Raw genomic sequence first — 19,635 nt, 5'->3', positions numbered from 1 at the left:
AAATGTTTACAAATAAGTTTATTACAATTCAGGGAGGTGCTTTAACTTTTGTTGAATGCAAACGCTGAGAGCTTGGCAGACGTGTCTAAAGGCTTCTTTTTTTTGGCACTCGCCTCCTCATTTTCATGCTCTTCACTTTTGTCTTCCTCCTTAGTCTCCTCCTCCTCTTCGCGTTTTCTCTTTTTCGGCTCGGCAGCATCTCCCTTCGCTCTCTCAGTCCAGCGCTGTTCAATAAAACAAGCCTGGTTACACACGTATGACTGTACTTCCATCATCCAAACAACAAACGAAAAGGAACGCATTTGCCCCGCCCATTTCCCCCCTCCCGCCCGAGAACGGAGGCACTTGCCACAGCAGAGCTGCAGATGAATCATCGGCGCTCGGGGCCACGCGAGCGCAGGAGCCCACTTTCCACGCTCCTCGCCCGCCTCGAGCACATCCGCCGCCTGATGCCACCCCCGATCATTAACATAAGATCAATGGAAAGTGCCCAAAGCCATAGAGAAAGGTTCCCAAGCAACCCAGACCCTTCCTCCCCAGGGACGTGCTGAGTGGACCTGCCAGTGCCGGGTCCCGAACACGTCCTTAACGCAACCGAAACACAACGGGAATGAATCTGTGGGGAGAAAGACGCCCCCTCATGGTGATTTATACACAGATTGGAGGTCTTCAACTGGTGCCACCTCAACTGAATCTACAAACAAAACTCTTTAACCAAAGGGATGCGGGCTCAAATCCCAAAAGGCCACACACTGCTCACCAAGAGTGATGGTTAAAGGCAGAGGACACGTTTCGTTGTGTCACCGTGAGCTGTGCTGCAACGAATCACAATGACAAAAACGAATCCCATTCGCTACAGTATTTTCGTTTGGTCCTCAGACCAGTAAAAAGATCTCAATGGTGCCCAGTACGGATGTAGCACCGCCTCACTGATGACAACACAACCATAAAGGGCCTTGCTTCTGTTCCACTGTAACCGGTTTCAGTCTGGTAGAATAAATGAATGTTTATACAGTATATATATATATATTTGGTGAATATGACTATGTGCTGTGGTGGTGGAATAAAGAGGGTCACAGGGGACGTAAACCCAACACAGACAGAGCTCCTCACCAGTCTATCCTCAGCAGACAGTTGGCGAAAGCACCCCATCGCTTCTTTAATGACATCAGTCTCTTCCAGGTCCGGACTGTTGGCGAGAATGTTCTTCCGATTTTCCTCCAGCCACAACTGGAATCCAGTCTTTGGCCTGAAGCATAAATAAATAAATAAATAAAAATTGGATTAGTGTGTTTTGTATTTTTGAGACCAAAACTAATATATATTCTCAATAAATACAAAACAATGCTGAAAAACTGCTAATGGTTTAATTTTCATGTAATAATGCCCTTAATTATGAATGGGGAAAAAATTATCTCGCATGTTTATCCTGCATCTCCAGGAAGCACTACAGGTCTCTTACTTCCTGTTCTCACAGTTGTCCTGTGCAGGGGGCATCGGAGGCACCTCTACCGGCCTCAGCTTCTCCACGGTGGCCTCCTTCTCGGATTTCTTGCTGGATAGTTTAGGGGCGTTCATCTGCAGCAGCGTTGCCTGTGTCTGGATAAGACGGCACCTTTAGACATGTTTCTAAGAGGCGACGTGGACCCTAGGTCGGGAACCACAGGTCTAGATGATCACGTCTGATACGTTTATTGAGCAATTTTAAGTCTACCCTGGAGCAAAGGGGCCACTAATGAAGGATCTTCAAAGCAGCTCATATGTGGACTCTACTGCTGCCTTACGGCATTTGGACTTTTACTTTATGTAAACCTGTAAAGAGAGCTCAGAGCTCAGGACTCTGGGCATCTACGCTCTACGCTGAGGTTCGCAAAATTCTATTATTAAACATTAACTTTATAAAATCCCAATAACACACCCAAACGCTGTATAAATCCCGTAAATCTTGGCCTGGGTCGGGTCCGGTATCATTTTTTTCAGCCTATACTTTCTGTATGATTCCCTGCTTGTAAATTTGTTTTGGTGATTGGTAAAAGAGCATGTTAAAAACTGTAGCATAACCACTTGCAAAAATAAATTGGCACGTTCAGCTGTGCCGATCACCATCAATTTTATTACCTTACAGCTTTATCTTGAAAACGTACATATTTCTCAGCAAGACCTGCTCTGGGCTTAATGCCCATTTGTCAATAACACAATTCCTTTATTGCCACAACCTTAGACCCAAATATCCAAACTAAAATGTAAAGAGTAAGGGTTGTATAACCATTTCCTACCTTGGACTTAGGCCTGGGCACCAGGGGCTTCAGGACGGGTGATTTGTTTTGCTTTGACAGCGGGTTGGGTAACGCCCCGGGCTTTCGGCTGCTCGGAGTCATGGTGTCGAGTACGTTGGCCACTCTGGGCTGACCTGACGGGGCGGCTGAGGACTTCCCGGGTCCAGACACCTGGTTCACAGTGAGAAAACTGTTCAGGACCCATCGCTTTTCATTTGGAAACATTCATAAATTATATGTCCTGACTTTTTTTTTTTTTTTTTACCTTGAAGGGGTTCACTCTGTCCTCTTTATTTACTGTAAAAAAAAAAAAAAAAAGTTAAGCACAATGCAGAGACTGGGCCTTAAAAGCAGCATAATAAGCTAAACTTACCAGGTTTGGGCGACGGTCTCTCAGGAGATCTTGAGCCTTTATTAAAAGGATTCAATACTGAACAAGAAAAATAAATAAAATTACACCGCATTGGTATAGAAGATGTTGGAAAAGCGTGTGATTCTGGAATAACGGACTTGGACGATTAATTTACAGCCGGGCAACACATGGGGGGGAGCCTGACTCAGACCATAATCACCAAATTTACTACACGTCCATAACTGCATTAATTACAGCAGAACTTGACCTTTCCCTTGAATATTACGGTTTTCCACACCTCGTTAAAGGTCAAAATGTCTGACAACGCACTGAAACACGTTCAGAGTTTACGAAAGAAAAAAAGTTACAAAAATAGAAATAAAGAGAAGGTCAAAACAAAAGCATCTTATTATGCAAGTCGCTAAGAAAGGCATACAGCACTGTCAACATTCCAGAGATTTTTAAATCAGTTCAGGAAGACAGGAAGAGGAAGATGAATTCCGGGAACATCTTGAAAACAATGCATGCATGGAGTAGCGTATGCACATTAGGGGATTTCAGCAAGGGTGTGAAACCACAGATTCATTTCTACGACAAAATAAGTAAATTAATAAAAAAAATACACTGTTAATATGGTTTATATGTAGGGATGACATCAGCACAGACTTCTGAAACTTCAAACTCTACTCTGATACTAAAGATGGTATGCAATGCTATTTTTGATGCTACAATGGGAGAAAAGAACAAAAATACAGGAACTTTTAAATACATATACAAAAAAAAATAAAAAAATAAACCAGAATCTGGTTACACAAAAATAGCTCTGTGTTCACTTCACAATAGAGAACCTCTGTTAGAATCTATATGAGCCATCTGTACTCGTCTTGACTTCCTGCGGAGGCTGAGGAAAGTCCATCTCCCACCACCCATCCTCACCACCTTTTGTAGAGGCACTATTGAAAGCATTCTGATCAGCCGCATCACTGTCTGGTTTGGGAACTTTATTTAAATGTTCATTTCACTATGTACTGTCTAACACGTATATATCTGAAATGACAAAGCTCAACTTCAACTCAATATCTGCTGCTTTGAAGGTCCCAATTAGCACAGTGGCCTCAATCAAGTGGGAGAAGTTCAAAGGCACCCGGACTCTTCCTAGAGCAGTCCAGTCACCTAAACTGAGTGACCGAGGGAGAAGGGCCTCAGTCAGGGGGGTGACCAAGAAACCAATCCACCAATCAGGCCTGTATGGTAGAATGGCCAGATGGAAGCCACTCCTGAGCCACCCGCCGTGTTTGCCAAAAGCCACCTGAAGGACTCTCAGACCAGGAGAAACTTAATTCTCTGGTGTGATGAGACTGAACTCTTTGGTGTGAATGCCAGGTGCCACGTTTGGAGGAAACCAGGCACCACTCATCACCAGGCCAATACAGTAGATCCCTACAGTGAAGCATGGTGGTGGCAGCATCATGCTGTGGGGATGGTTTTCAGCTGCAGGAACTGGGAGACCAGTCAGGATGGAGAAAAAGATGACTGCAGCAACGTACACAGACATCCTGCTCCAGAGCACTCTTGAACTGGGGCAACGGGTTCATCTTTCAGCAGGACAACGACCCTAAGCACACGGCAAACATAAAGGAGTGGCTTCAGGACAACTCTGTGAATGTCCTTGAGTGGCCCGGCCAGATTCCAGATTTAAATCCAATTGAACACGGAGAGCGATGTTAAAATGTCTGTGCACACGACGCTTCGAATCAAACCTGATGGAGGTTGAGAGGTGCTGCAAAGAGGAATGGGCAAAACTGGCCAAGGATAGATGTACCAAGCTTGTGGAATCAATTTCAAACAGACTTGATTGACAAATGTGCGCTAAACTGTAGAAAAAGGCCATTAATATAGAAAAAAAAAATTATAAATTAGGCAATGCAAAAAAATAATAAAATAAAGAACGGACTGATATTCTGATAGGGGTGGTAGTAGCCTAGTGGGTAACACACTCGCCTATGAACCAGAAGACCCAGGTTCAAATCCCACTTACTACCATTGTGTCCCTGAGCATTGAGCTCCAGGGGGGGGGGACTGTCCCTATAACTACTGATTGCAAGTCGCTCTGGTTAAGGGCGTCTGATGAATGCTGTAAATGTAAATTATATTCCGTAAAAAGTACAGGGGTTGGACTGCTGAGGACTGGGGTAGTCATTTTCTCTGATGAAGCCCCTTTCTGACTGTTTGGGGCATCTGGAAAAACGATTATCTTGGAGAAGATGTTTAAGGAAGCATGTTTAAGGAAGCAAAATCTAGGATGTAACGTACTGTAGCATTTATGTAGCTGAAACTAGTCACAAATTAGTTGTGTTGGCGAGTTCTCCGTCGCCTGACTCCATATCATTTCCAAGCAAGCTGTCGTTGTGACCTCACTCATATGACTTGTAAAGCCAAAAATATACTTGCTGTGAGCTATATATGCTTATCCGTACACAGGCTGGCCACACGTTATGACCATCTTAATGGGGGCAGGAGTCGCTGCCAGGGGTGGGGCTGTTACATCTGCCTTTGTTTCACTCAACGAGCCTATTCAAGGCAGGAGTGCGGTGAAACCAAACTGGAGAGTAAATTTCTGGTCACCATCAAGCTAAAAGAAATTGGATGAAGTTCTGTGAACGCAGAACGAAACGTATCTACCTTAAAGAAAAAGTCCAGTTGCCAGTTGTCAACTTTCAGACAACTTCACCTGGACGACTGAGAATCTTCTCAGACTGATCTGTACACGGCAGGTGTGAACCTCCACTGGCCTCACGATTAGATTCGATTATGATTATCAGTGCCTCGATATTGATGCAGCCCATAAATTCTCTACATCGTCACATGATGTTTTCAAATACAACAGCCCACACTCGAACACCAGTGTGGACGCTTTGATCTGCTACAATGAATTGTTCTCTTCCAAGATGGTGGCCTGTAACCAGTACTAACTTTTCAAAACAAAATGTCTAATTTCACTGCAGTAACAGAAGGTAAAGAATGCAAATGGCAGAAAGACGCCTGGTTCAGACGTCCGTGGCATCAGGTGAGTGCGGACTGAACACAGGCCGTTTCAGACGGAATGCGCTGTGCTCGCCGCGGTGATGGGAGTGAAAGAAAATACGCGTTTTATAGTCTTACTGGGAGTTTAGAAAATGTCATGTTGTAGATCTCAGACACTCAGAGAAAGGTCAGCTTTTCCTCCATTCCCGCTTCATGCGTGTGCTTCGAAGTTGTAGAAAGAAAACGCGGCCGTTTCATCGTGCGAAAATGGACGCTGCACACTTGTTTAAAATGAGCTCTTTTTGGTAAATAAATCCGGGTTTTACTTAAAAAGTTGCAGATTCCCAACAAAAATAACACGTTAAGCAGACCAGAGGTTAAAAGATAGTTATGTCACTACAAAATTCTAAAGTACAGTAGCGTATTTACATCGTTACAGTCTACCTCTTCTGGTGAAATCGGTAAGTTGCCATGGAATTGTGACAATTCAAATTTTATGGGTAATAATTATGTGGCAGGGGCAGACACAGTATATCAACTGTACGAGTGCTAATATGACAATACCAAATGCAGCACCATGATAGGACATTGTTAATATGTCAAATTTCTGGTGGTGACCTGGACATTACAAGAACTTACGAGATCTCCTGTTCTCAGCTGGTTCCTCGGTTTCCATCTGCTCCTCATGCTCGACCTCCTCCTCATACTCTTCCTCTGCTCTGGCATTGCTCGGTCGACTTCTACTCCCCCCACAGCTCTCTCTGAACCTGTCATGTCACACCAAAGCTTAACGCAATGAAACCCAGGTGACATCCATATCCTGCCATACAAAACCAGAGTAGATCATGGTGATGTTTACCGAGAATTTTGCTTTGCACTGCCATAGTTCTCCTCGTCGTCGTCGTCCTCCTGCTCTTGCACCTCCCCCTGCAACTGATTGGCCTTCTCCAGTGCGAGCTGACCAAGGCGCTGTGCCAGCGCCATGCGCCTGGAGCTGGTGGCGTAGCGGATAGCCAGCGTCACCACGCTCTGCGTCATCATCTCCGCCAGCTCCATGCAGCGAAACTCCCGCTCCATCTTACAGGCCAGCTGCGTAAAGTGATTTTTTTTAAAACGATCATGGACAAACCCCACCACGTCACTGGGAGATAATAGAAAAATGAAGTCAAACTTATATTAGCTAAAAAAAAAAAAAGGACTACATTTGTCCTACCCTTGATCTTCAAATTTTTGTTGCGGACAACTTTACATTAAAACGGAAGGGGCCGCGTGCTCAACGGTGCCAGACTGTTAAGTCATGGCAGTTAAGTGCTCAATTCCAGCAGTTTATGTTTAGACGAATTGTTGCTAAAATAATTTGATACCTGGCAACACTTCTTGCTCTATTTTGTGCATGCAAAGTATAGAAGGGACTGTTTATAGCATTAAAACACGATGTGTGTTCTGGGTTACTGAAATAATTACACAAAAAAAGAAAAAGGGTGGTTTAGTTATGAATAGACAAGGGGAGAAATGAAGTGTGTTTCTGGTTTTGTAACCTGTGTGTGTAAATCCAGAGGATGTACTTGACTTTACTCTAGGAGGCCCTACACATTGCATTTATAAATTGAGCTTAAAAAAAAAAAAAAAAAAAAAAAAAAAAAAAAGATGCTGTAATAGTGCTGTTGTGGCTTGAAATTCCCTCAGAATTAACACATTTCATGTAAAGTAACCAGGCCATGTGTGTAAATATTGCAGAAGGTTTCAGTGTCCACATAAGATAAGGGAACTCATAAAAATCTAAATCAGTCATGTTACAAAATCAATTTCCTTAACCAAATAAGCCCCTATTTCCCATGCACAACCTACAGCAAACATCTTCATTAGGAGCTCCTGCTGCTCCTTGGAAGCCTGGTTTTGGGCCTCCTCATCAATCTCATAGCCACTGGAGGACAGGAAGCTGTAGTGATTGTGGAAGAGCACCGAGCGCCAGTACTGTTCCTGGAAACCAGACAGACAGACAGAGCAGGCATTTCAACAACAGTTACGGCATGGGCACACGCCCAGACCTGCCCGAAGGGATCTGGAGAGACTCCTACCTCCAGCTGGCCTTTCTCTGTTGCGGTGTGACAATACGGCAGCTTGAAAGGCAGGATGGCCACGGCGGGGCGGGGCAGCGTCGGAGGAAACCGAGACCCTTTACATGGGATACACCTAAGCTGCTGTGGACTCTCATGAACACCAACTACCCAGTAATGGTCCGATTTGCTCTTGCAGTTCTCTCTGGTGTGGCACACTGGGGTCCATGCATTTCCTAGGGACCGGTTGAGGAGTCGTACCACCCCTTCAGAATCAACAAAGCAAGGGGTGCCTACAAAAAAAAAAAAAAAAAAAAGTGACATTCCTCTCTGAATTAATCACGGCTCAAAACACACAAGTAAAAAATAATAATAATAAAAAAAAAAAAAAAAAGAAAGCATGGCCTACCCTCAGCCGTGAAACCCATCCAGGCCAAATAAGACTTGACTGAGAGTGGGAGGGGCTCCCCGTGGATGACCTGCCGTCTGCGGCGGCCAAACTGCAGCAGCTGCACTCCTAAACACTGTTCTCCATCGAACCCTGTACCTGGGAGCAGAAACACCTCACTTACACCTGACAAGGGTGCAACACAGAAAAGCAAAAGGCAGAAGTCTGCTAAACTTTTCACGGCAGACCCCCTTAAATTGTTCACTGTTATATTGCAGCCATTTGCTAAAATAAAGTTACATTTTTTCCTCATTAATGTACACACAGCACAGGACTCTTGTCATTTCTGCAGATTTATTAATAAAGAAAAACTGAAATATCACATGGTCCCAAGTATCAGACCAATTTGCTCAATATATCCTCTCCAGTTCTGGCAGGTTGGATGGTAACCATTGATGGACAGCCATTTTTAGGGTCTCTCCAGAGATGCTCAATTGGATTTAATTCAGGGCTCTGGCCGGGCCAATCAAGAACAGTCAGAGTTGTTGTGAAGCCGCGACTTCGTTATTTTAGATGTGTGCTTAGGGTCGTTGTCTTGCTGGAAGGTAAAACCCAGGACCCAGTCGGAGGTCCTGACACTCTGGACAAGGTTTTTGTCCAGGATGTCCCTGTACTTTGCCGCATTCATCTTCCCCAGCTGCAAAACCCCCACAGCATGATGTTGCCACCGCCATGCTTCACTGTTGGGACTGTATTGGACAGGTAATTAGCAGTGCCTGTCCCCCCCATACATACCACTTATAATTAAGGCCAACTAAGTTCTATCTTGGTATCATCAGACCAGAGAATCTTATTTCTCACCATCTTGTCTTGCTTCCTTCGTGCAACTCTGGCATAAAGCCCCAACTGGTGGAGGACTGCAGGGATGGTAGAAAGTTGTAGCAAGTCTACCCATTGCATATCTGGAGCTCAGCCACAGTGATCTTTGGGTTGTTCTTTACCTCTCTCACCACTCTTCCCCCTCGACAGCTAAGTTTGGCCGGACGGCCAGCTGTAGGAAGGGTTCTGGAGGTCACTGTGCTCTTAGGAACCTGAAGTGCAGCAGAATCTTTTTTGGCAACCGTTGCCAGATCTGTGCCTTGCCACAATTCTGTCTCTGAGCTCTTCAGGCAGTTCCTTTGACCTCATGATCCTCATTTGCTCTGACATTCATAGTGAGCTGTAAGGTCTTATATAGACAGGGGTGTGGCTTTCTAATCAAGTCCAATCAGTTTAATCAAAACACAGCTGGACTCAAGCGAAGGTGTAGAAACATCTATCAGAAGAAATGGACACCACCCGAGTTAAATATATGAGTGTCAAAGCAAAAAGTCAGAATACTTTTTCAGTTTCAGTTCTTCGTTAATAAATCTGCAAAAATGTCAACAATTGTGTTTTTCTGTCAATATGGGGTGCTGTGTGTACATTAAAAAAAACATTTTGGCAAATAGCTGCAATATAACAGTGGAAAAGGGGTCTGAATACATTTCGTACACACTGTATACTTTTTGTAATTTTTCCTCCTACAAACTTTAAATTCTCAAATAATTTTTAAGTACTTTAAAATATATATTTTTTAATTTCTCATTTGGTTCATTAGGACTTGATCTGCAAATATCCTATGTTTAATAACTCTGAACCAAACTTCATTAATATAATTTTTAAAAATAAATATACATAATGTTTAATCTAAGTATTTCCTGGAGAAAAAGGTTTTATAGCTTTCGTTTAAAAATATTTTGTGACTCAGCTGTTCTAACGCCGAGTGAAATGTAGAGGTGAACTTTGACTGGTCTCACGATTCGATTCAAATTAAATAATCAGTGAATTCCGAAAATGTTCCTACGTTACGTTTTCAAATATGTGAGATTAGAGTTAAGGCCTCGTTTTCTTAGCATAAATTTCTGCCAAAAATCCCAATGAATGCTAAACGATTTTAAGCAAACGCCAGTGGAACACTGCTACAAAGCGCAGTAAAAATGAGTCCGTGTGGACAAGGCCAAACTACTACCCGGAGTGGTGCTGTAGTCAGATCAAGAAGCCACGGTCACTACCGGCACTAGTTTTAAAATAACATTTGCAAAATCATTCTGATTTAATCAATTATGCTCTGTGCTGCATCATGCTCCATCGATTAAGAGGTTAATTTCAAAACCCGTGGTGGAATGTGCAATTTATGTCAAGCTATGGTACCTCTGTGGTAGGCGATGAGTAGCTGCTCTCCGTGTCCCACCATGCAGACCACAGGCCCAGGGAGGCTGAACATCTCCCTCTGAACGCCACCTATTGAGAAGAGACGAACCAGCAGCGCGCTGGTGGCCGCTGCAGCCCAGCCCTGGCCCAAACACACGGCACACACATCCTCCCCCTTCGGCAGGTCCACCGTCCACTCCTTACAGGTGTCCCAGGTGGAGAAATGCGAACACTGGAGCTTACTGAGGAGGGGAACGGGTGACATTTGATCCCCAGAGCTTTAATTAAGACCGCACACCCAACAACGCAGCAGGGGTAGTTGCTCACCTGGAGAGCTCCTCTGTTCCTTCGCAGGCCAGCAGCAAGGCCTCCTGGGAGAGATCCACCATAGTGTGGTTGAGAGAGTTGCTGAGGTGCATGGCGTGGTGGATGGCCGTGTCGTGGAACTCGACGTCGATTGCGTTGTCGTGCTCGTCGTTGTAGCCGCGCACAATCCCAACGGAGTTCCATACCTGAGATTCGTTTACAGAAATTATATTGGCAACGTGAACCACGAATAACGCAAGAAATTATTAACGCAAATGTAAAATTCGCCCCTCACCATAAAGCGATGCATGAGATGTGCCGGGGTGGAGCTGGGCTGAAAGGCCTTCTGACGTGGGGTGGGCACCGGCCCATCATACGCGGGTCGGGATTTGACCGGAGCAGTGGCCGGCTCCGCGCTGCCGCCAAAATTATTTTCACTGAACCGGTCCACGTTCACAGAGCCTGTGTCTGGAAGCGGAGGGGATTTGAAAGTGTTAAAAAAAAAAAAAAAAAAAACACGACAATGACCGACTTTCTCTGAGGAAAAAAGCAGTACCAGTCTTCACCAGTTGCGTCTTTAGCCCCTGATTAGCTCCCCTCACCTAGAGAGTTCTCGTCATCATCCAGGAACGACCCTCTGTTTCGAGGTCTCGCCGTCGTGGGTATCATGTCATAATCCTCGTCATCTCCCTCTGCATCAGCATTCTTCTTCACAGGTGAATGAGACTCGCTTGCTTCTTCATCGAGGAGTCCGTCATCTTCCTCGTCAAAGAGGGCATCGTAGTCCTTTGCTGCTTTGGTGTCTGGGGCCTATTCAGAATAAACACATTAAAAAAAACATTTTTAAAAATCTCCCAAGAATCCTGTATCTTTTCTTTCGAAACCTCCAACAATTAGCATGGTGAACTGTGCCATGCATACAGAAGAACTGATTTCTAGCACATACTTCAACACACACACACTATAGTTAGACCACCACAACTACTTTTCATTGAAACAGTGGCATTAATGCGAATAAATATTACCCATATCTATGTGCTGAACATTCCCATAGTATTTAGTAAAATTAAAAGGTCAATTATTCTCATATCATTCACAGCCCATAACGTCCTGTTCATGGATGAGAATGCTCCACCACATAGTGGCAGAATTGTCACAGCTCAAATTCAGGAAGTTGGAGTGCCTCATATGGTACTTGAACCCCATAGAGCACATCTGGGACCAGTTGCAGCTGAAGCTGAATGATCGTAGTACCCCACCCCCACGTGAACCGGCAGAACTGTGTGTAGAACTTCTGAAATAGTGGAAGGCTTTGTCTCAAAATAACATCACGAGGCTAGTGAGGAGCATGAGACGTCGCAGTCAAGTGGTCATTGAGGAAAAACATGCTGCTGACATTGTCAATTTTTGTTATTTGGGGCTATCCCTGTTACAGTCCAAATTTTGGGGGTAATTAATATTAAACTAATGATTTTTTTCCCCTCATACATTATTAGTAATATCAAAGGGAACTTTTACTTATTTCATTAAAATTCAGAGCAAATAAGAATAGCCCTCATGTAAATAACAATATAAGTGTATATATTTTGCTTTAAAATAAAAGAATTTACAATGTTTAACTTGGATTACATTTTTATATTAATGTCACCTTCTGCAATAAAGGGCCGAATTTAGCATTTATACAGTAATTCTGAATAATACAATATTATTTCTCCCAGCCCTACTCTTGCCTTTTATTATTTATAAAAGCAAATGTTCATTTGGCTGGGAGGGAGAAAATCAGACAAAATTAGACCCGTACTGAATTAGTTGAACACAAACCAACAAACCTTGAGGCTTTTCTGTGCAGACGCAGAGGAGACACACACTCCGTCCAGGAGGCCGAGGCAGCCCTCGGTGTCCGTGTAAGCGATCTGCACTCCAGAGGGATGCCAAGCCATTCCACACACCGTATAACCCTTCTCGTGTTTCTGCCTGGAAGGTTTTAATAAATAAATAAACAAACCCGTGTTTTATCTGGAAGGTCATGCTCCACACATTTCCTCTTTACTAAACACTAATTACTACATTTCCAAATTGACTGGGTTCTTTCTCCTCGCTTTCACACTCAGGTATTACAGTGGACTGCAGGAAGCTTTACACACCTCTCAACGCAGAGTTTGGCCTCCACATCCCAAACTGCCAGGTTTCCACCAACACTTCCAGCAGCCAACAACTTCCCACAGGGAGACCAGATCACCACATTTACTGCCTGACCCAGAGAAAGAACAATTCCCATTTAGCGAGTTGAGAACCGTGGACTTTCCATCTACTTAAAGCACAAAACCGCACACGCTGGCGTACGCGTCTCTTTCCCACCCACCTTTGTGATAAAGTCATCAGACAGGGAACTGACATGGCTCCAGGAGTCTCTCTCATAAAGCTGTACGGCCAAACCCACCGGCACGGCCAGGAGCTGGGAAGAAGAGCATCCGACAGGCATCAGCCTGACACTGATCTACGCCGACATCTCACTGCCTCCTCTCCTCTACAACCCAAAAATCTCAAGGTTGTGAATAATCATACTGTGGTCAAACTAGAGGATAAGGAGGTGGTCATGTCTCATATTTGCAGGTAGTCTGCCCTAAAGCATAAACAAAATGTAAAAAAAAATATATATATATTTTTTTTTACTACACACAACCTAAGGCGATTACTGGTATTTTTTAATCTCAGAACAAGGTGTAATACCTTTCCAGATGGCTGCCAGGCAAGACGACAGAGGGACTTGGAGTTGATTACGTCGCTGGACTTCTGGAGCACATTCCAGCTAGTCACCCGAGCCTTTAACGGTCAGAAATTACACAGGATAGATAGACAGATAAATAAATAAAACAGGGCAAATGAGCAACAGATGTCAATAGAGATTAATCTGATCAGTCACGTTACCTGCTCATCAATTCTCCACACAGCTACAGATCCATCACAACTGGAGGAGGCCTAATAAATAAAGATATTTTCTTACCCTCAAAGACATTCCTAAACTCCTACTATTTAAAACGATGTTAAAAAGTACAGAAAATAATTATATAGAAGTGCTATATCCTATCTCCGGTTAATATTATAACACTCACGCTGTTATATATGTGTGAGTGTGTGTGTGTGTGTGTGCGCATGTATTATATATAGATACATAGGACAGGTGTATATATCTAAAATGTATTTTCATATACCACTCCTTCAATTTAAACTACTACTAGATAAAAAAATATATATATATTTTATTTAATTTAACATATGCCACTTTCTTTACTTGTAAAGTGCAATTTTATATTTTACATAGGTGATTATGGTGGTCAGCGGTTGAAAATTATAAATCCAATGTTAAATGATTAGAATATTATACATGATAAATGAAAGTACTTATCCGAATTTGAACATCTGTATTACATCTGTATTTTTTTTTCTTAATTAGTCATCACATTATTGTATTATTGCCTTAAATAAAATAAAAATAAACGTTTAATAAAGAACGGTCTATTTTCATTATGTTCTATAAATGCTTATTCAGTGCCAGTGATGTGCATTACAAAAACCTTTTATCCAGGGTTTATAACATAGATATAACAGGGATATACACAGATAAGTCTTTAAAAAAAAATTCAAACCAGAAACTCGTCCTTGGGGTCTAAGGCCACACTTAAGACAGGGGCCTCATGGCCTCTGAGGGTCTTCTGCTTGCTGCTATCGGACACCTCCACGACCTTTACCAGGAAGTCACTGCAGACAACGGAAAAAGCAAGAAAGCAAGTCATTGATTTCAGATTCCTTTCATTTCATACCGGGCAAAATTCATATTGAAGATGCGGATCTCGGCGAGAAAACTCATTTCCTAAATCTTTGGCAAGGAAATCAAATAACCTGTTTGGAGGCCTCAGCTGCCAGTGTTTTTCAAATCAATATTCAAACAGACTTTGTACGTGATCAGAGCAGTGACATGGCCAGAACCTTCATTACAGTAATGCTGCTGTTCAAACAAAAAATCCATGGCTACAGCAAGGGTTCATTTACCCGCCGTGGTCAGACTAAAGCGGCCATACAGGGGCTTCACATTGGAAAATTACAAAAGTGGCACATCTTTCATGCACCTCTACACTGGTGTATGTGAGCATATAGATTGTTGAATTATTTTTTTTAAAAATGTACCCTGATCCGGCTGCAACCCTAGAACCACTGGAGTTAATAGCGACATGAGTTGCGTTGGTGGTAAAACGTGTAAGTATTCCATCTGGGTCGCCGTCTGGAAAGGTGTGGATTTGCACAGTGTTGTTGGACGCCGCAGTCACCAGTCGGCCGCGCTGCAAAATAAAATATATATATATATTCTGTATTTTAAATACCATTTGCACACACGTGCGAAGCAACAGGACGGCACGCTTACGTGCAGAGCCAAGGCATAGGCCTTCTCCCCGACGTTGATCGATTTGGGGTCATCGTCGTCCAGCCCGTCCCATATACGCACGTCTCCGTCGCTTCCACAGGTGACAATCCACCTACAAGCCAAAGACAAATACGCCCATCGACATGGCAAATAACGTGGACTCCTATGGCAAGCTTGAATATCCACAGCTGTATTAAGAGATATCCAGAAATTACAATGTGACTATTCAAAACACAATTCAAGATATCTGAATTTTGACCAGTAAGAATGACAGTTCCATTCCGGAGATCCGAAATGACTTCTCCGATTTCATAGCGCTGTTTTAGGATTTATTAAGATAATTGAAACGGATAATGGATTTCAGCAATTTAGGTTAAAAATGCACCCATAAATAGCCTTCCATTATGAAGTGAAGTGAATGTCACTTGTGATACACAGCAGTGCACACAGTGAAATTTGTCCTCTGCATTTAACCATCTCAATTGGTGAGCAGTGGGCAGCCATGACAGGCTGCCCGGGGAGCAGCGTGTGGGGACTGTGCTTTGCTCAGTGGCTCCTCGGCGGATCGGGATGCGAACTGGCAACCTTCTGATTACGGGGCCGCTTCATTAACCGCTAGGCCACCACTGTCGCCAGCTATGTTTTCTGGCTATCAGAAGAGATAATAAAATATTTGATCTTACTTTACATCTTACTTTGAGACATCCAAAAAGCTAAATGAGATGTTCACATGCATTTAATTAGAGATATCTTTAACTGGAATTATGATTAGTCCAAATTCCATTATAGATACAAACAATCAAGACTTTTGACTAGTCACAACCTAGTTAAAAGATATCTGGAATCCACGTTTCGGATAGTCTCAACTTCACTGTGGACAATCTTAAAATAGTTTAGCTGCACTTCTGACACTCACTTTCCCTCCTCGTCGAAACAGACGTCGGTGTGGCCCTCCGAGTGTCCGTAGCGCATCGGCCTTCTCTCGCAGGGCATTTTGGCTCGGTGACGGTGGGACGGCGAGGCGAAACCTGCACACGACAAAACCAGCACGGGCTAAACATACTCGGCTGACGAATAACCAGTCATCTGGCATGCATCCGAGTAAAAAGATTATACATTATCGCATAAACGCCAAGTGACGTTTTATTTGTACAGCTAGCATTAGCACGGTGCGGTTCGGTCGAGCAACAGGCGGCTACGGGGGCTTAGTCAGATAACGGCCAAGCCGCAATGCAACGTGACGCCGAACGAAACGTGGCTCGGCGTTGACCCGCAATTTCCGTCGTTCCGTGAACGACTTTACTTACGACGTCGGCGGCCGCGCTGTGCCTTTCCACGCTCCGGTAAATCTCCCGCGCTGAGGCGATGACGTGCCCGGATGGCGTGAGCGCGGGAGCCGATTGGCCGAAGCGCCGCAGCTAGCCCCGCCCAACAAGCGACGTCATCGCGCACGCCCGCTGGACTGAAATCATTGTGCACACGTGCATGTACTGAATAGACAACAACATGATTTTAAAAAATCGAAAAATCATATTTATTTACAGCTTTCCCGATTGCTATTTCATTACAACAAGCCATAGGTGGAAAAAGAATGAACATTACACAGTGGGTTAACCGAACCATTCATGGTTATGCAGATAAAAGTTTATTGGTGGTTTTAGTGAGCACAATAACCAATAAACATTCACGATGACGGGAAAATAATTACATATACACGGGTTATTGGAAATTAATTGCAATATTGCTGGGTTTAGACTCAAATACACGACTGAAACCAGTCATAAAAAAAACACGTTGTACATGATGAATATGTGTGAATATGTGTGTAAGTACATGTACGACCTTCTGTTCACCGTGATCACTGTAATTAACACGTAAAAGGTACAGGATCTAAAGAACGCGAAGGCTTTTCATCTCTATACAGAATATTGGATTATTTACCGCTGTGTTCGGCCTCCTATGTGGCTGAACTGGTTAACAGCGCCATCTGGCGGATATTAGAGCGACATTACAGCTGGACAGGGGTTCCACCCTGTTTTCAAGGCATCCGTTTTGCATTTTAGGCCACATTTTTATATATATATATATATTTAAAAAAAAGTCTAATGACACGCTGGACTTTGCATTATTTTTGACAAGCACCATGCTTGGAAATATTAAAGTCCGAGTTTCCGTCTTAATTACGCTTTCAGCACTCAACGTAAACGAAATTATTGCCAATGTTCGTCAAAAGAGGTTGTTAGATTGTTCTCATTGTCAGATTGATGGAGGTCCGTGCGATTTCAAACAGCACAGGCCCCGTTGCATTTGTAGTGGTAGCGTCTGAGATAATCTCTGAGCGCATGTGGCAGCGGCAAGGCCTCGATCCCCTGGTAGGTCGTGCAGCTGCAGACGACCGCCCTGCAGAGGTGCTGCAGCGAGAAGGGAAAGTTCCTCGGCAGCGGCCGGGACAGCAGCGGCTCGAAGAAAAGGCACGTGGCGGGGTCGCTGTAGTGCTTCAGCAGCCCCGTGACACTGGAGTCCCCGTACATGCAGGGGTCGCGGCCGTCGAAGCTGAAGCGCTTCCCGTTCTGCTCGATCCTCGCGTGCAGGGAGCGGCTGTAGCGCCGGAAGCTGACGGAGAACAGGAACTCGTCCTGGGCAGAGTCCCGGAGCAGAAAAGTGCCCTCGGGTTGACCGTCCAACAGATCCTCGGCCTGGAAACGGTCAAGGACGCCCCAGTAACAGGGACTGTTGTTGATCTGCAGAAGATCGGGCACCAAAATATAGTTGGTGTGCGAGCAACAGTCCTCTGATTCGCGGCGGCGGGAAGGATCCCAGTCATCCAGACTCTGCTTCTCCTGGGAAGTGATCCCCTCCCAGGATATCAACGTTGGGGGTGACGTGGAGGTGAGGGGCCCTTTGCAGTCCGGCTCTAGGCGCAGGGCAGCGTTGCCATGAGAGCCGTGGCTCTTTATGAGGTGCCAGCACTGGGCAAGTTCGGATTTCGGCGAGAAGGGACATTTATCCTGCATGAGCTCAGACACATGGACCTTCCGTTTAGACCACAGGAGGACAGAGAACCCCCGCGTGGGGCCGGTCTGGTGATGGTGATGATGGTGCGTACGAAGGGGAAGACACTGGCCGACCGCATCCTGGAATTTCTGTCTGAGCGAGCGCCTCGACAGGCCCTTTCGGCAGGGGACGTCTGGCTCGACCTCGCCGAGGACGGAGCAGCTGCACTTCCTCTCCCTCCGCCTGCGGGAGCAGGATGCGGAACGCGCCCCCTGGTCCTCCAGGCCCTCGCCCTCCTCGCCCTGGAACCCGGCCTCGCCCCGCGACCCACGACACCGCTTTTTCCCGCTCCAGATGTAGCTGTCGGCGCTCCAGCTCCGCAGGTTTTTTGGCCGAGTGTCAGAGTTCCGGTACTTCTTTTCAGACATGGTGCCCTGGCAAATGAGAAAAGAGGCATTTAAAGAAAAATCAAGATGCACACATGAGTAGGGTGGTAGTGGCCTAGTGGGTACGAACCAGACCCCACCTACTACCATCGTGTAGAAACATTACAGGTACTGTCCCTGTAACTACTGACTGTAAGTCGCTCTGGATAAGGGCGTCTGGTAAATGCCGTAAATGTAAATGAGTGCAGTGGGTACTAATACACACCGTTTTGTAAATGTATACTTGGTAGTGTTTGCACATGTGTGTATTTTTCGTTTTAAAATGTATTTTTCCAGCTTTTTTGATAATAAAAATATTATAAAAAATACACACGTGTGCAAATATTACAAAATATAAATTTGAACTCATTGCCCAAATTGTAATCAAATGCAATGTCACATGAACTTGTCGCTAATGTCTGTAAGTCCAGTTTGATTTTTGTAAATGGGCATTTTCTCATTACTAAATATATATTGAATTAGTGAAAAGTACAGTCGTGGGAACCAGAGATCGTCGCGTGTAAATTATTCTGCATTAAAATATCCACCGTAGAAATCCCTCTGCTTTTTTTTTTAATACTTATTTTTTATTGGTCGGCTTTTTATTAAATTGCTGAACGCAAAGCCCGAGTGTCCGATCCTTATTAATATCCGTAACGCGCAACTCACCTCCTGTGACGGACGCAGCTGCCTCTTCTGCTGGTGATGCTGGTGATGGTGATGATGGTGATGATGATGATGCTCCCGTCGCGCGCGCGCGCGTCCCCGCCCTTTTATAGAAGCCGGATCCCCCCGCGTCGCTCCCGCCTCGTCCAGCCCACCAGGAGCGGGATCGGGACCAGCAAAAAGGAATAAAAAAAAAAAAACTTCGTCTTCGTTTAATTGCGATCCGTCGTAATTAGTCGATAATGACAGAGCCCCCGCTAGGGAGGAAGCGGCCCGGGCTTTTAGGTCGCATCGAGCGCCCGATCGATCGATTCCTTGATCGATCTCCTCCTCCTCTCCTCCAGCTCGTCTGCATCCGGCCAGAAAGAAGGGGGGCTTCGCCTAAAACTGGGGCTCGGATGTCCGGCGGCTCATTAGTGACGTCATCGATTTTTTTTATAAGCCCTCTGGCGCTCTTCCTTGTCAAACAACCGAGTTGTAACGCATTATTTATTT

At 44.7% G+C, this 19,635-nt stretch overlaps 2 protein-coding genes across 3 annotated transcripts; both read right to left on the bottom strand.

Annotated features, from left to right (window-relative positions):
• Positions 1 to 35: 35 nt before the first annotated feature.
• On the bottom strand, positions 36 to 16,433 carry wdhd1 (WD repeat and HMG-box DNA binding protein 1). Of its 2 annotated transcripts, XM_028982011.1 has the most exons (25): positions 16,363 to 16,433; positions 15,972 to 16,083; positions 15,056 to 15,167; positions 14,821 to 14,972; positions 14,283 to 14,394; positions 13,564 to 13,614; positions 13,366 to 13,458; positions 12,998 to 13,090; positions 12,780 to 12,886; positions 12,465 to 12,609; positions 11,238 to 11,445; positions 10,931 to 11,103; positions 10,657 to 10,841; positions 10,330 to 10,571; positions 8,119 to 8,256; positions 7,731 to 8,002; positions 7,501 to 7,632; positions 6,512 to 6,741; positions 6,292 to 6,419; positions 2,650 to 2,706; positions 2,542 to 2,573; positions 2,277 to 2,447; positions 1,463 to 1,599; positions 1,114 to 1,249; positions 36 to 224 (listed from the first exon to the last, which is right to left on the bottom strand). In XM_028982011.1, the coding sequence occupies exons 2-25, from the start codon at positions 16,046 to 16,048 to the stop codon at positions 42 to 44; spliced, it is 3,366 nt and encodes a 1,121-aa protein (XP_028837844.1). In that variant the 5' UTR covers positions 16,049 to 16,083; positions 16,363 to 16,433; the 3' UTR covers positions 36 to 41. The 2 variants fall into 2 exon arrangements, with proteins under 2 accessions (XP_028837844.1, XP_028837836.1); XM_028982003.1 differs by lacking the exon at positions 36 to 224 and having other exon boundaries at positions 410 to 1,249.
• A 904-nt stretch (positions 16,434 to 17,337) lies between these two features.
• On the bottom strand, positions 17,338 to 18,477 carry socs4 (suppressor of cytokine signaling 4). The gene has a single exon (XM_028996155.1). The coding sequence runs from the start codon at positions 18,475 to 18,477 to the stop codon at positions 17,338 to 17,340; it is 1,140 nt and encodes a 379-aa protein (XP_028851988.1).
• Between the last annotated feature and the right edge of the window lie 1,158 nt (positions 18,478 to 19,635).

The sequence above is a fragment of the Denticeps clupeoides genome, chromosome 1, assembly GCF_900700375.1.
Source record: "Denticeps clupeoides chromosome 1, fDenClu1.1, whole genome shotgun sequence".
In the NCBI taxonomy this organism is placed as follows: Eukaryota; Metazoa; Chordata; class Actinopteri; order Clupeiformes; family Denticipitidae; genus Denticeps; species Denticeps clupeoides.
Note: the sequence above shows the minus strand (reverse complement) of the source record. Positions and strands in the feature narration are given on the sequence as shown.

Coding starts and splice junctions, on each gene's coding strand:
- wdhd1 (XM_028982003.1), bottom strand. CDS start 16,048: ATGCCCTGCGAGAGAAGGCCGATGCGCTACGGACACTCGGAGGGCCAC. Junction 15,168..15,971: donor TGTTTCGACGAGGAGGGAAA/GTGAGTGTCAGA, acceptor TTTGGCTTGTAG/GTGGATTGTCACCTGTGGAA. Junction 14,973..15,055: donor CCTATGCCTTGGCTCTGCAC/GTAAGCGTGCCG, acceptor TTTATTTTGCAG/CGCGGCCGACTGGTGACTGC.
- socs4 (XM_028996155.1), bottom strand. CDS start 18,477: ATGTCTGAAAAGAAGTACCGGAACTCTGACACTCGGCCAAAAAACCTG.